Here is a 16,687-nt window from a genome sequence, read left to right on the forward strand (position 1 = left end):
ATCTCCATACCAGAAGGCGGTGCTATTGCACACCAGAAGTTGTTTGCTAACCTTCAATAAAACTAGATTTAGAAGAAAAACACAACAAGGACCGAGAAACACATGAAACACAAGAAGGCGAGGATGTATTCCTTGTTTTTGTCCAATTTTTAAGTGAATATGGTGGAGCTTTACGGATCCAATGGGTGAACACCGATGGACGACCAAACGTGGACCCTGAGTTTACTAATTCATTTTGCCTGCCTGCGACCGTTAGCTTATTCCTAGAGTTAGCATGCCGCTCTCGAGCCTCTCTTTATACCTCACAGCAAAAGTGGAGTATACCACATTTATTTGACCGAGACATGTATTCCGCACCTCGGCTAGACAATATAACTCAAAGGTAAAGTGACCAACTTAAATGACAGGTATTATGACGTGTGCTGTTTATGGGAGACACGAAAAGACACTCCGGTGTTACTTGACATGCATTATTGTACCTTTCCTTTCTGATTAATGATTTGACAGAGTCGTAAATATTGCATCATACATATTCATGACGTTGTACATGTATTTTACAGTGCATGAAAGTAAAAGTAAGTACGTATGTAATGTATAGATCTAAGTGTTTTACAGGTTAGGTACAGGATTCAAAGTAATACATCACAGCAGCTCGCACACACAATCGACAGGGCAGCTGGATCCATTGAAGTATACCAAATGGAAAAGATACAGAACATTCAAAACATTACACTGCAATATTTTTTCGCCAAGACAGCAGTATGCAATGATGTTTTTTGGAATCCTGTGGATATGAATGTTTTTACTCTTCATGGTGCTCTTAACTGATCAATTGTTTCTCTGCTCATTTTACTTTCCTCAGAGGGACTGGGGTTTTCTACCAGGCTTTGCCTGCCATTGGTGCTGATGGAAGAAATATCATGACACTGATTCCTGTTCAGATGGTCAATGGGAAATGTGTCCAAAGTGAAGTCATCATCAAACGTAAAACGCAGGGAAATGTGTCCCAAGTCGTGACGTCATTGGTTACGAAACAATCTGCGGGCAATCAGGGTTCCCTTGTGAATGCCTTGCCTTGTCAATTTGGTGTAGCAGGTGAATCAATGGAACTTGGCATTTCATTAAATACACATCCACTTAGGACTGTTGAACCACAAGCATTCCACAGACCTCTCAAAAGTCAGGTGCAAACAGTTTCAGCTTCTGAAGGTCGCTCCGGTATTAAGAAACAGCTTTTGATGTCATCAACCAATTCATTGTCAAGTTCTGACTCGGCCAGTGTGCGTACTGTATCATCTAAAACAACTGCCTGTCAAAGCAAGACGTTTTGTTCAACATCACCTATCATTTCACTTCCAATGGGATCACCCAAATCACACTTGAAATTAATTCCAAAGGTTTCCCAGAGGCCCGATAGTCCAATGAAGTGGGTGATTGAAGAAGTCAACTCTAATGAGTCTGCCGTTGACCTTCCACATTCTCCTTCTATTCCATCAAAAACCTTTCAAAACCTGGATAGGAGCAACGAGTTTGGAGTGCTTGAAAAAATGGCGCCAGTTTCTGTGTCAGGCATGATAACGAGTGAAACACATCATCACCAAGACTTGGTCATGTGCGATGGCAGGGTGTTTTTCGCAGCCAAAAAGTTCGCCCTTGCATCGGCAGCGGCGAGCACGGAAAAAAGTTGCCAGCTAAACTCTGCAGTATCATCCTCATCGTCACTCTTGCAACACTCAAGTATCATCACTCCAAAGGAGCCAAATGAAGTGATTGATCTTTGCACTGACGATAATTCAGATGACTTGAGTCAAACACCACAGACAGACCCTACTTTGGATGAAGATAATGTAATATTTGTATCATATCTTCCACCAAAATCTGGAAATGTGCCAATGCAAAGTCTTGTTGGAAAAACACTGGAGTATGAAACAAGCAGAATGACTTTGGACCGTGAGACTGAACATAAGAGGACAGCCAACAATTGCTCCGATACTGCCCATGATCAACTGATACAAGAAAGCTCCATTGGTGCAAGCCAGAAACCTGATCAGAGCATGATGGTAAGCGATTTGTGAAAGATTTGTCTCAAGTTATTCACACAAATGCATCCATGATTTTCATGTGTGTTTTTCAGATCCATAAATACATGTGAGATTTTCACGTTTTTTTTTTTTTTAAACGTGTGTGTGCATTTGTCATGATTTATCATGACTATTTCTAAATATTAAATTCTGCGTGTGAATTGTCGAATGTATGTTTGTGGATCAGCGGCGGCGCGCATTTATTTTTGACACGAACCTCAGGAGGTGTGAAGATATTCGCTAGAAGGTAGTGTTGCTGTCTCCATTGAAAGGGAACGAGCCATCTCCCGTGTCTCGTTTTAAAACTGGAAGTTGAAAAACAGAAAATGAGCCTTTATCTGATCTTCTATTCTCTTCTTCTATGTCGGTGCAGCAGCGGACAAAAAGCAGATGATTTGTGATGGAATATGCAGCCAAGATGACATGTTATAATTAAAATTGTGTATGTATTATTTATTTATTTATTTTTTTACTTCCAGAATTCCTCAACTGGTCTACCAGTTTCCATATCATCTGACCACCTTCTAAGGCAAATGTTTGGGGTTACATCTGATGTGAGAGTTTGTCTACAGAGAATTAATCCAGGATCACCTGGTCTTGGACTCAATGAGCCTGCACAGAAGGTGCCTGCAGAGGACATTCAGGAAAGTGGAAACCTATTGAAAGAGAGTGAACTTTTCATGCAGTACTGTTACAATCCACAAGACCCTGACCGCAGCAGTAGTCCAGTTCATATCAAAAGAGCAAAACTATCAGGGGAAATTATCACTTCAAGTACCCATGCAGGTAACGACTCAGTCAAGTGTTGTCTTTTGAACCAGAATAGAAAAGCTAAAAATACAAAATGTCCTTCTGGCAGAGGTTCTCATAAGACAATATTCTGTGATCTGGACACAGGGCTAATGGTTGGCTACATGGAGCCAATCGATGATGATCTCCCCAACTCAGATGAAAATGACACTCCTAATTCCCAGGACTCAGTTGCCCAGAGCCTGAATATTGCTCGTTCAAATACAAGTAGAATGGGAAGGGCAAGGAAGCGCACAATGTGTTCATGTTGTGTCCCTGGTACCCCGGGCCTCGTCGTCAAGACCGGCACCAGGGTGGAAGAGTCACAGAGGTTAACATGGACAAGAGACCACACGAGTAAACGGAGTAGACGTTGACAAAAGGTCAAATAAAATAAGTACATGTATAACTTAAGTGGGACCAACCTGACTGCATGGACTCACAGGAACCAGCAGAGAACAAGAAGCCAGTGTATGTGTGTATGAGATAAACATTTGAAATTCTAAATGTGTTAGTTTGGCTGTAGCATTTGAGTATAGTTGAATAGAGTAATTTACGCAAACACTCCCAAGAATGTCCTTCAATGTTGAAAAATGCAGCAGCAGTTGCATTGAAGGTGGAGCTAAATTAAGATGGCAATGAACCAAAACTGACCTAGAAGGAGGAGTAGCCATCCAAAAAGTGGATCACAATACAAATATTATTTCAATTTATTTGTTTTGTCGAATATAATGATTTAACACCTTCTAACATAGCCCTTAATCTGATTCCCATTTTCCATCAATTTCAGTTGGACGTTCTTATGCAGCTACTCAAAATTGATGTCATTACATATTTGCACCACATTGTATTTTTGCTAAATTATGACCGTGTTTATAAAAGTGTATTTTTTTTAATGTCGAGTTTAATGATAACATTTCTGTTAAATAATGTTGGTTTAACATTAGAATAAGAAAATTGTGTCAACTTGTTTATATATTTGAAAACAATATTATAACGATGTTTTTTTTTTACTGTTTAGCATTAACATCCATTGGTTTAATTTATTTAAATTTGCTGGATCGGATCACCTACCAGAACAATTACTTGAATGAAATACTAATCTTAAGTACGACTGCTGTCTTCTTTTTGCATTGAGCAAGAATTAAGCCAATAGGTCATTTACAGTCTTTTTGTGAATGTTACAAATGTCTATTTGTTTTGTTCTTTTTTAGGTTTGCATAGACAATTATTACATGCTGCATACCACAACTGCAAGTGTTTGGGTCTGAAGCAATCGACGCCAAACTGGAAGTAATGTCTCATACAAAACAAATATTTTCACTGTTTAAAAGGCTTGTTGTGAAAATAGTTTATTTGCTCTGAAATGTTTGTCAACAGTCACCTTATTAAATTGTTGAGAAGCCCTTTGGCCTTTAGATTAATAAATTACTCATAATTTACCCTTACAAAAAATGCTTGTGTCAGTACGTTACACATGTAAATATCATTGGGCCTCACAACCGACACCTGGGGGACACCACAAGTAATGTTCCTACACGTTTGACAAGCACAAGTACCACTTGCTTTGGGCTGGCTCTGCTGCCTGACAAAGCCACAAGAGGAAAATCCTACCTGAACAGCCGACATGGATGGTGAAAGCAAAAGCAAAACTTGTTGCAAACCAACCAGACGGTAAATCATGTTTTACTGGCTTTTCACTGGTCTTCTCAGTCCCGGTTATTCGGAAGGCAGGTCGCTAGAACTTGGGAGTAGGGTGGTCAACCGCTCGGCACCTGCACAGGCACATTAATGTTACGTGTTTTGTCCATTATTAAAGTTGGCTGTTAAATAATATCATCCAAATGTTTCGCCTCCAATAAACTATCCATTTCAAAGTGGCTTAGGTGGAAAACTGCACATTTAGTGGCATTTTTTTTTTCTTTTCGACGTTGAATTAAGGATACAAGTTTATGGTATTGAATTCTGTTGCCATAAATAATGAAACCAGTGTCACTTGTGTACAACTGACTGCTGAAAATGGTTAGCGGACATAAAGGTCAAAACAATCGACAAATCAGCGGATGTTTAAAGGGCCATAATCGGTCGGGCACTAAACGAAACATTTACACGGATGTTTCATTTTTCACTTAGTGGATGGGCAGTCACTCCGGATCCATAACTGATTGTACATAAGCAATTAAAAAGTCAATTCCTCATAACGTGTCCCTTTAACTTTCTTTGTGTCCTTAGGAAAAATTAGCACCCTGGATAATGTGGAGTTATACATCCCAGCAGAGGTGTTGAAAATACCTATTTGGAGTTCACCATCCTCAGCGGTCAGAGCAATCGGCCTACCTATTATGGAATCTAACAACTCCAACACGCTTGCACAGTCCCCACAAGGCATACACTGTATCAATTTGTCCAGTCACTTGTCGAAGCAAAGGCCTTCCAAAGAGTGTATCCCTTCACTGCTCAAAGCGGAGTTTCAGCTTGCCTGGCCTCCCTTGAGAATGTCCTTTGTGTCCTCCAACTTGGAAGCTTACAATGTCCTGAGGGACACAATACCAGGGAGGGTCGCCACTGAGACACTTCAAACCCACGTCTTGTTTGAGGAGGCGGGCTCTTACAGCAGCGAGTATTTTATCATTGTTTACTGTGAACGTATTTATCTGACAATGAAGAAGGTCACCAAGAGTCAACAGATGACACCCCAACAGCCTCAGGAGAAGGTAAGTACATGCATCACTTTTGATATTTTCTGACAATGAGGCCATTTTGATGACTGCAAAATGCCATTATTGTTTATGGCTTTCTGGGCATTTGTTTGCTTGATTCAGCTAGGCCTTGTATTTTGAAAATCACATTTACCAAAGCTGTTCATTTAAGGGAAGGCATACCTTTTACATTGAGTTGAGGTCAAACATTGTATTATCATCCCGTGTCTTTCTGGCAGTGCTGATGAGCAGCAGCAGGAAGATACAGATGGCAATCCAAAGTTTGACAGGTGGACTCAAAAAGAGACTATGGACGTGAAACTTTTCATCAACACTGGAAAGACAACTTTAACGAACTTGAGTGAAGCAAAATTATTGCTCAAATGAAGGTGAACTGTACTGCTGCATTTTGTACTGGGATGTTTTATGAATGTTCAGTTTGAAATAAACAATTGAATAATGATTGTTTGCGTTATTTAAACATGAAACTAGTATCCTAAATCAATTGACCGTGCGGCACGTGTTAATCGCTCCTTCTGGCTTAGTGCTTGATGATGACTGACACTACATTGCTAACGTGTGTGACAGCTATTCACATACTCGGACCCAGTCGTTCTGTATAATAGGGTTGTGCCATCAGCAGACCGCGACAATATGTTCTTGTATTTGTGGCCAACCCTATGTTTGATAGGGAATCTTAAAGGTCTAGTGGAGGTGGGTCTTGAACAGATAAGCATAAGAATTTGAAGGCCGCAGTAATGAAAGCTTCAAACAAAGTGCAAGCCTTGGAAACAGATGAAGTACCGAAATAATCCACACGGTGGTGAAGGTTACTTACTGAGCAGTTAAACTTAAAAATAAGAGAGAGAAAAAAACTTCTGAAGTGCATAGGTCACATATACAGCCTTTTAGTCCGTGGAGTCTGGAAGGGGTTGACCCAATCTACACAACTTGGATAGTGGGTGATAAAGTTAGATGGGGGGAATGGGTGGACTCAATGTTTGTGCTGTAAAACATAAACAATGACAATGCCCTGTTTAAGTTTTCAGTGCTCGTTGCTTTGTTTTGAAACTGCTAGCTTGATGTTCTTGATTCCGTACTGCACTGTCCCCTCTAAAATATCGCCAAGTTGGTCTCTGAGTGTGTGATATCATTTTCAGTCGACAGAAGTGACAAAATGGCCGCCCCCGGAGATGGCTAAAAGCGGGTGGATTTTATAAACAACTGGCAACAAAAGTGAGAACACCCCTAAAATGTACAAATAGAAATCACATGAAAAGATGTATGAAAATATTTACAAAAACGTGAGGATTCTGTATGTGTCCTGCGATCGACTGGCAATCAGTCCAGGGTATAATCTGCCTTTTGCTCCAAGTCATCTGGGATAGGCTTCAACCCCGTGCGACCCCCAAGAGGGTAAACAGTATTGAAAATGAATGAATGGACTACAGCGGGTGACGTCCATCGACAACTGATTAAAAAGTAAGACGATAACAGGTGAGGGAGGCTGCCAAAGAGCTTTTAGTGACATTGAAGAGCTGCAGGAAGGCGTATTCCAAATGCTACAGTTTGTTTGGCACAAAAATAACAGCACATCACCTAAACAACACCATGCTCAAGGTGAAGGTCAGAATCACGGTTTGGGGTTTTAGTCAAGGTGATCAATATTACAGTGGAATCTCTTCAGTCCAGCATACCCGAAGTTGTACAATCAGAAGACCAAAACCAATTTTAGAAACAACTCCGACATGATTCGTTTTGGTCTCACCGGTGTCTCAAAACCAATTTAACAAAGGTTTGTTAATTTTTTGTGTCCACTGTATCATGTTATTACAAATGATAGTAAGGAACATTTTAGAACAAGTTCCGTTCCTGTAACAGAATGTTGAATCATCTGATAGAAGAATCAGATGAGATTTGAAAACAAATTTGCAACCGAGTGGAGGGAGGCCATCTCTCTGTGCTGCGCTCCTTCCTCCTCTCCTGCAGTCGGACTATAATACTGAAGGTGCGCTAAAGTCCCTCTGCACAGACAGGATGAACTCCTCACGTTGTCCTTTAGGGAGACCACTGACATTGAAGGTAAGAGTTTTTCTTCTTAGTATAAATGTCAATGACTATACAGTTTTTTGTCGTTTTTGGTAGTGTTGTTGTGCATTCAGACAATATTGAACTCTTGTTATTGGTGCCATTTCACCTTCGAATCTAAAGTGACGATATCTCCTAGAAATGAAAAAAGTTCAAACTCGAACGTTTATATATAACTTTATTTTGATTTCAACTTTTGAACTATTTTGTCCAAACCAAAAAAAAAAAGAAAAGCCCAAAACTATTGGCTGAAATCAAACATCCTCATGTTTAAATTAAATGGCATAAATGTAATCTAATGTCTTTTTGCTACAGAATCTTTACAAAATGTAGACTTTGGCCAAATAATTTACTTATCTAGGAGTCACTGTGTTATTTATACTCATGCAAAAGTCTGAAATCTAGCAAACAATTCAGAGGTTGGGGAATCATTCTCCAATGGCTCCAATTAAGTTGACATACTACTCGAATAAGTTTGATTGTTAAGACACCGGCACTTTGCATATGTGCATATAATCACAATGAGCAATTCTCAACTGCGATTTTATAAAATTTCACAAAGCAAAATCAACCTGTGACAGATCTACAGCTGAAATCTCATTCAAGCAACATCGCCGTCAGAGAAAACTGATTTCATTTCAACACATTTCCCTGTTGTCCTCAGGTGTTGTGCATGTTCTGCTCGACCATGTGCCTGGTCAGCGGGCCTCTGCGCTCAGAGGCAGCCAAGCTTCGCTGTGGCTCGGAACTCCTCAACGATCTCCTGTTTGTGTGTGGTGATCGTGGAATCTACTTAGGTATGTGCGTCCTCGTGGTTTGTGTTGCGTAGTTGATATTTACTCCTTTCCAGGCGACTGTTTTGAAATGATGTAAAGAGATTTACTAATTACGTTCCAATGTATTTATTATTTACATATTCGTAAAACCAATCCACTATTCACGTGGCACATTTTTGATGCACGTCTACGAACACTTGATGAAGTATTGTGTGTACATATTTCCTATTTTATTTTTGAGACACTGGAGGGAGTTGTAAATTTGAAAGTATCTCTAGCGTCGTCTAGCCTTTTTTTCTCTCCACTCAGAGTGTTCATAATTGCAATTCGAAAGAGGATCACAACAATATAAGTATCATGTTAGAGCATTCTTGAATTGCTTACTCGGCAGTTGTCAACTATGTGTAAGGTAAGGTTCTTACAGCAAGTCACAAGGCACAAATTGATTTTAGTGTTTGTGTGTCGAATTTTATAGTAGTACCTCAAGGTGTATTCACTATATGCATTTTCAATCTCAAATACGTATTTATCCCTACCCCTTGTTAATATGAGGACTAGTTAATTGCACGTTTGCATATTGAAAGTCACCCACGGGCCCTTTCACCTCATTACCTTTCTCCTCTTCTGACCGAGGCCGCTGTCTCCATCTGGTATCAAAGTGGTGGCAATACTTCCAAATGGGAGCATACCCACCAGCACACAGTGCCACATTGTGTGATAGCATTTTTGTTGCAGCACTTGCTATCTGAGAGCAGCTTTGTTTTCATAGAAAGGTACAGGGGGGGAAAAAAGGGAAAGAGACCAGTGCTGGTTAACACTAACACTGCCTGGATGACAATAACTAGACATGTTTGGATTTGGTTGCTTGTCGAATGTTTGATTCAGTCAATGTTGCAATGTTACACAACATTGTATCACCATGGAAATCATGATTGATCAATTTAATGTGACCCCATTGAAAGCATATTATTGCTAATTCATTGGTTCAGGATGATGATTGTTTTTTGGAACGTCTTATTCAGGATATTGGGTTAGTTAGTCAAATAAAATAACCGAACGCAAACACAGCAATTATCTTGCACCAAGACAACATTCATTTGACTATTGGGCTACTCAGCACTACTCCTAAAGTCTGGTCCACTAACACAACAAAGATGTCAATGATTTTGATGGTATGTCGACTTTAAAAGCAGACCCCAATGGATCGTGTTTGTCCTATGACAGGTAAAGGTACATGGTCTGGTTATGGTTCTCGGCCCAGAGGGAAGGGGATCGTGGACAGATGCTGCCGCTCAAACGGCTGTGACCTGCATCATCTGGAGATGTACTGTGCTAAGGCGAAGAAGCAACAGCAGACTACAGCATGGCCAAGCACAAGCACAAGCACAAGCATGGAAAGCCTCACCACCAAACAAACGGATGTGGTAAGAACTGCATTTATTGACTCTAAAAACACGAGTCTTGTTTAATAAGTGAAGATCCATATAACAGCACGTCCACCTGGCAGTTCCCGCTCAAAGTCAGTTGTGATAGGCTGCAGCTCACCTATGATCCTACTGAGGACAAGAGTCATAAAAAATGAATGCAAATCTGGATGGAACCATACAACCAGAAACAAGTGTTTGTTGCCCCGTCATACAAAATAATGTTTTCAGCACATCACCCTTCTAGAATATTCCATCCACCTGTAAACCGAGGCATATCAAAACATGATAAATACATATGATTAATAATAATAATGCTAATAAAAATTCAACTTAACTATGTGCCGTTCTTTAATGCAGCTCTTTTTTTTTTTTATTGGAGAGTACAGTTTCCATTGATGGTGCAAGAATGTCACCACTAAGAGTATTGCATAAACGGCAGACAACTTAGATGGATGTTAACTGTGATACGCATACGAATACGCAATATCATGATGAGACTTTTGGGCTCAATGTCATGGCATGTTTTCCAAATTGAAAGCAGGTGTTTGCAAATGTTTTATTTTGATTGAACACGGATAGTCTGCTTTCATAGAGGACTACACAAATCTGAGAATATTTACTGTTGAGAGGCTGAAATTCCCCTTTGAAAAAAAAAAACCCTTGTTTTAAATTAAACAAGGTTTCGAAATGAGTAATCAATTAGCAAAATAATTATTGATTCATTTAATAATTGATTAGTTGTCTAGTAATCATTGCACGCCTAAAGTGAAGTTATTTTTTCAGTGAGTTACTATTGTGAGGTTTTTCTTTTCTGGTCTTTAATCAGAATGTTGGTATGTCTGAGATAATGCATTATTTGATTCACATTTTGTCAATGTGAACTACTCACTAGCTAAGCAAATTTCTTAAAGGGCTTCAATTTTAAGCAACATTGTGGTAGCAAAGAAAGTAAAGATGATTGTTTACACTCACTGATCAAAAACTTGCGACTAAATAGGTGAGCAAAACACATCTTAATGACGTCTGTATGTTGAAATGATCATGTTGATGCAAAATAATCATTTACTGGATAAGAAAATGTAAACAAACGCATGCACCAAATAATACTGACACTGAACCATAACAAGGCAGTGCCAACCCATCAAATCAGTTCAGGTCAAACAAAGCACCAAGGTCATCTGATGCAGAGAAGCTGCTGCTTACCAAGTCCTTGAAACGCTTTTGTTTTTGCTTATCGTTTTCTTGCAGGCCTATCAATTCCAAGCTGTATTTCAGAAAAGACTTTTACAGCACCTGGGGCCACCCGACAGTCCAAAGAGAGAGGCTTATAGGAACCAAATAAAGGCATCATCGCGCAGGAAGAGGGACCGACAGCACATGACAAAGGAGCCCCCCTCGGTGGCCACTACTAGGACATCCTTGTAACCGGCTGACCTCTTCCAAAGGTGTTCTATGTGTCACCATTTGAGTGAGTCTGTCTCATCCCATGGACCCTCCTTGTAGGACTGGCTTGACTCTTACCAGCAGGTGGTTTCTGTCATGTAACTCTTTTGTACTTTGGGAAAATGCTGCCTTTTGTTTTGCATACTTCAATTACGTAATAATTACTTCTATGTGTGTTAGTTAAATGCAATAAACCACGCGGGTAAGATAACTTTAAACACATTAAAGCTGCATATTAAGTGTCCAGGCTCAGGTTGCAGGGTTAAACCCTTTTCATGGGCACAATTTTATGATCAAAGATATTCCGTTAATTAGGGTTGGAAACGTTCCGTGGGAGTTAATGACAATTTGGGGGAATTGATGAGAATGGGGGGGAGGGGATAAAGCAGGACATTAATAAATTGAGGTTGGCTTTTGATAGGGAATTTAAGTACAGTCGGGGTTTTAACATAATCCTGACTAAAAGAGGTCAGAACATCCAGTCTTAAAGGCTTCACATTGGCTCCCAGAATAGATTTGAAAATTCTGCTTCTGGCCATGGAAATTTTAAAAGACTTGTAAGAAACATTCCGCCCTTTTCATCCTTACTGGCATCTGATAGCCACAACAATATTCTGCGCAAACTTTGCTAACACCTGCCACATTTTAGTGGCTCAACATAGTCTTGGGCCTCCTTTCTGGATTGTGGGTTTCGTTTGCACAAGTTCGCAAATGCTACTGTTAAGTTGTGAATAATTCTCCAGCTGCTGGTCTATTCCTATTGCACTCTTTTGCTTTGTATCTATGGCACATTTATAGCTGTCTTTCAAACATGTTTCATTTGTTTATTATTATTACATGCACTTTTATAACATAATATTATTTGTACATTATCTCAAATGTTTATATCTTATTTTATTGTGTATGGAGCCCTTATTTCTCTAGTTGGACCTTATCATACATTGCATATCTGTGTTGTATATATTAAAAGAACTATTTATTTCTCATAGACAACATATAGTATGACTGTTGAGATTAAAAGATGTTGATGTTGGTTATGTATTGATCTAATTCTTATCATAAAAACAATGAATGATTGAATGTAAACAACATGATTGAGTGATTTGTTGCTGAGCAACTTCCAGTGTTACAGGTTATGCTTTTTACTTTGCCGGCATTTCATAACAATATGTTGTTTACCACAACTTGACCCTATGTTTTGACTTTGAGTCTCTGTGACATGGTAAACAGCTGATCATTTTATAATGAGACTGAAGTTATCTAGTCCCTTCCTTTCAGCTCAGAAGGCCATCTCAACAAAGAAACAAGTAGGGATTGCATTGTTTAGAAAGCAGCAATACTAGTAAAATTATAGAATTGCAATCCCTTTATCTGTGTTCAATGATATATAATACATGCTGTATACAGTCCCCTTCAAAAGTATTGGAACGGCAAGATCAATTCCTTAGTTTTTGTAACTATAACTACATAAAGCCTGCAATGCTTTTCCAGGCCTTTACTGCAGCCTCTTTCAGTTCTCATCTGTTTCTGGGGGGTTCTCAGTTCAGTATCCTCTTCAGGAGGTGAAATGCATGTTCTATTGGGTTAACGTCCGGCGATTGACTTGGCCAGTCTAACACCTTCCACTTTTTCCCCGATGAAGTCCTTTATTGTGTTGGCAGCGTGTTTTGGGCGATGGTCTTGTTGCATGAAGAAGCTTCTCACGATTAGTCTGGATGTATTTTTCTGTAAATTGTCAGACAAAATAATTTTGTAGACGTCGGAATTCATTCTGCTGTTACCATCATGAATTACATCATTAGTAAAGATAAATGAGCCCGTTTCAGAAGCAGCCATGCAAGACCAAGCCATGACATTACCTCCACCGTGCTTAACAGATGAGTGTGTGTGTTTTGGATAAGCAGATCCTTTCTTTCTTCATAGTTTGGACTTTCCATTACCGGTACTTTGGTAGAAGTGTGTGTGAATGTTTGTTTTCTACTTATTCTATGCAATTGGACAGCATGCAACACAATGGTTGAATTCACAATTTTAACGGTGACCTTTGTATGAAATGCAATACACAACATGTAAAACACATCAGCAGAAATTGACTTTTGTGAATACTTTGACTACAAATATTATCGTAAATCCTCTTCTATGCTCCACTCTCTATCCGAATTGGAGGCTTACTGCTTCCAGTCAAGTTGTCAGTAGAACCTTGGCTTTAACATTAACACGTACAGACGACACCACAGTTAGCTTCTCTCAGCTAATGCCTAACTAACAGCATCAACAGTGAGCTACGATGAAATGCAGCAAAAATTACGACTTGGAATGGTAATAGTGTTGAGTAGTAAAAGTTAAGTAATGTTCCACATATCTTGGTTTATGACAAGCGCAGTAAGACAGCGTATTGGCCTGTGCAAGTAGCACAAAGGCCAGTGGGGGAGAGGTAGGAGGAAACATTTTTTTAGGCTGGGGGGCTGTGTTTTTGTTGTTAAAAACCTATGTTTTCAACACATACTGTCACAGTTTTCTAGCTCCTTTAAAAAGTACATAAAGTGGAAAGAATTCAACATACAGTACATACAAATAACAGAAATGTATGCATCATAAAATGACTGTGGTCAGATTTCAATTTTGGATTAGAAAAGCCTGGGCCTCCCGAGTCCACAACAAAGTAACAGATGTTCACTGTTGGTTTGATAAGACCATAAGGGAGCTCTGTCTCCTGTGAGTTGCTTGCGTCACCGTTAGATTATTGCATTCACCTCGACAGTATATGGCTCCTTCGTTTAATGCTCGACTAATTCAATTGCTCCCAAATTATGTTCTAAACATGTGCAATTAACATCTACAGTATATGTCATATCTACTTGAAAAACATCTCCATTGTTCTTTACATCTTCATCATAAGCTAGGCAGCATGGCGTTAGAATAGTTAGCACAATTGCCTCACGGCACTTCGATTGAAGCTTGGACCTGACTTGCGTATTCGGCCAAGTAGATCATAAGGCAACACACACAATTAGAAGCCACACAAAGTGAACTTTTTTACATAGAATGTGACGCACCTTTCTGCTGTGCACACCTTGATGGTGGCAAAAGTGTGACACGACGAGTCAAGTTGACTGATGATGTCATAAAGAAGCAGACATTCATCAAGCTAAAGTAAAACTAAAGCCTAAAAACTCCAGAAGTTCTGTGTTTTTCTTCACAAAGCAAAGAAAATACTGTGTAGACATGTGAATATTGTTTGATATGTCAGTGATAAAAAAAATATTGCTAAGTGCGTGCGTTAGATCTGAATACCAATGCTTCAATGTGCGCCCATATGATTTCAAAACATGAACAGTTAACACTTCAACATGGAGCTCATTAAAAAATTCATGAACAGTTAACATAATTTCGGAGAGTTTTGTAAAAGCTACGAATGAATGAAAAGCGTCTCGCTCCTGTGATTGACTTGACTAATTCTTTTTGTTGCAATTCACCAGCTGTTATAAATGCACATTTCTTTATAAAATTCAAAATGCAGCTTTATGACTTATGGGTGTGAATTCTATTGAACAGAGTAACCCCCCGTGTATACTAAGTGCATACTAAGTGATGTTGATAACCATTGAACAGTGCACACACTGTATGGCATGCAATAAATGATAATAGCGTCACACCCACAATCCACATAGACTTAGAATTGAAGAATGATATGATGAACTCAGAGGTGGGCACTTGAACCTTTTTTGCCGGTCCGGCCGCAACCCTACACCCTTGACTTCGGTACCTTTCTGGCCAGGGACGGACTGCCCAGCTCTGGATAAACTAATGATGATAAAATCAACTGTAACTCTGAGTAGTACTCTATTTTAGGTCAGGCGCTTTGTGGATGTCAGTACTATCAGTATTCTGGTGTGCATTAATCACATTCACAAAGCCAGCAATTTAACTTGCATGCGCTCACATTTTGTCCCTCACAGGGAGACGAGAGCATACTCGTCCAGTTCTGTCGTGTCTGTGGTGAGCACAGAAATTTCTTATCTGCAGGATACACAAATGATTCAGCCAGTGGGAAAAACCATCCTCCAACCACCTGCTCACGTTTGTTTCAACAATGTAACAACAGATGAGGTGAAGCCACCAACACACAAAGGCAGTGGGGAATGTGTTCGTCAGGACATGATGTCGATGTGTCTTCATGCCACTGTAATATCAGGGAACAGTTTGTGTTTGTTTTAAGTGATTTACTGCACCTGTTGTGTGGCTTGCGTTTTCATTGTCTTGGTTCCTTCAGCCATGAAAAGAGGCCGGCCTATAGAAAATCCAAAGCGTCATTTCAGGGGGTTTCTTGTCAGTTTGGCATTTTTGTCAGTTTACATCCTGCTGATCTTGTCAATGTTCACACACGCAAGTGAAGGAACTGGTTGAGGAAAACGTGTTTTTTTTTCGTGATTGAAAAGACTTTTGCCTAGAAGGTGGATGGGGTACTAACATAATTTATGAGGCCGGGGTTTCATTTTGTGCCTGTGCGTTTAAGTCCATTACTCTGGAGAGAGCTAGTAATTGCTACCATAGTAGACCATTTTAAAGAGTCAATGCTGTTGCTTGTCATTGGAATGTCATAAGGAGAGTGTGTAGGAGCAGAAATCCAGTTCATAGATTTTAAAAACTTCAAATTCACCAAGGTTTACAATCGTATTTCTGCTTATAAGCATATTCGATACTCCTTTTTTTTCAGACCAATACCAGTACGAGTACTCAGTACTCACCGATACCGATACCAAGTAACTGATACCACCCATTCTTTTGATTCATAAAATTTCCATTAAACCAATACAGATAATTTGAAAGAAAAACATTTTGTTTATTTCTGACAAAAGGCAGAACAGTACCTCTGAAATAGAGAATTTAAGTCCAAAATAAGACAAATAACTCTGAATTTAGGATTCATTTATAAGAAATTAACAACAGTGCAAAAATAAAACTGACAACCCCCTAAGTTTTAGTCAGTGTTTGAACTAAATTTAGGTGCAAAATAATGCAGGTTCAACAGTTAACTATTACACATGACACTGTGAAGTTGGAAAATAGGACTGAGCAATACAGCTGAAAATTTTATCTCGATGGAAGTATTTCACGTCAGCTGATAATGATGATTACAACACATCCAGAAGAAAAATACCATTCATGTTACAAAATATAGGAACATACTAGTATTAAAAAAAAGTAGGCACTACACAGGGGTAAGTAAAAGCACTATGTTGTCTGTATAGCATTCAGTAGGAAAAAATAGACCTTGTTAATTTACTGAATAATGACATTATATTTTTCTTAGTCAATGAAAGCATGCAGCTAAACTCAAATGTGTAAGAAATACTGTAATGGAGAAAGTCATCATACCACCC

The 16,687-nt window shown here is 39.3% G+C and overlaps 3 protein-coding genes across 7 annotated transcripts; all 3 read left to right on the forward strand.

Moving 5' to 3' along the window:
• The first annotated feature begins 47 nt into the window (after positions 1 to 47).
• Positions 48 to 4,325, forward strand: lrif1 (ligand dependent nuclear receptor interacting factor 1). Of its 4 annotated transcripts, none has more exons than XR_015085930.1 (4): positions 48 to 382; positions 863 to 2,060; positions 2,561 to 3,341; positions 4,085 to 4,325. XR_015085930.1 is itself a non-coding variant. In XM_086024688.1 (4 exons), the coding sequence occupies exons 1-4, from the start codon at positions 345 to 347 to the stop codon at positions 3,245 to 3,247; spliced, it is 1,812 nt and encodes a 603-aa protein (XP_085880814.1). In that variant the 5' UTR covers positions 48 to 344; the 3' UTR covers positions 3,248 to 4,325. The 4 variants fall into 4 exon arrangements, 3 of the variants coding, with proteins under 3 accessions (XP_085880814.1, XP_085880816.1, XP_085880813.1); XM_086024688.1 differs by having other exon boundaries at positions 2,561 to 2,867; positions 2,979 to 4,325; XM_086024690.1 differs by lacking the exon at positions 4,085 to 4,325 and having other exon boundaries at positions 2,561 to 2,867; positions 2,941 to 3,128.
• Positions 4,326 to 4,410: 85 nt separating this feature from the next.
• LOC147153131 (uncharacterized) lies at positions 4,411 to 6,032 on the forward strand. 2 transcript variants are annotated; one of them, XM_086024693.1, is made up of 3 exons: positions 4,411 to 4,544; positions 5,103 to 5,584; positions 5,809 to 6,032. In XM_086024693.1, exons 1-3 carry the CDS (start codon positions 4,502 to 4,504, stop codon positions 5,812 to 5,814), a joined length of 531 nt encoding a protein of 176 aa, XP_085880819.1. In that variant the 5' UTR covers positions 4,411 to 4,501; the 3' UTR covers positions 5,815 to 6,032. The 2 variants fall into 2 exon arrangements, with proteins under 2 accessions (XP_085880819.1, XP_085880818.1); XM_086024692.1 differs by having other exon boundaries at positions 5,103 to 6,032.
• A 137-nt stretch (positions 6,033 to 6,169) lies between these two features.
• Positions 6,170 to 12,622, forward strand: igf3 (insulin-like growth factor 3). The gene is made up of 4 exons (XM_086024694.1): positions 6,170 to 7,651; positions 8,322 to 8,454; positions 9,658 to 9,857; positions 11,109 to 12,622. Exons 1-4 carry the CDS (start codon positions 7,607 to 7,609, stop codon positions 11,283 to 11,285), a joined length of 555 nt encoding a protein of 184 aa, XP_085880820.1. The 5' UTR covers positions 6,170 to 7,606; the 3' UTR covers positions 11,286 to 12,622.
• Positions 12,623 to 16,687: the final 4,065 nt, after the last annotated feature.

This window comes from Filicampus tigris, chromosome 1 (assembly GCF_054856515.1).
Source record: "Filicampus tigris isolate MCC_2025a chromosome 1, RoL_Ftig_1.0, whole genome shotgun sequence".
In the NCBI taxonomy this organism is placed as follows: Eukaryota; Metazoa; Chordata; class Actinopteri; order Syngnathiformes; family Syngnathidae; genus Filicampus; species Filicampus tigris.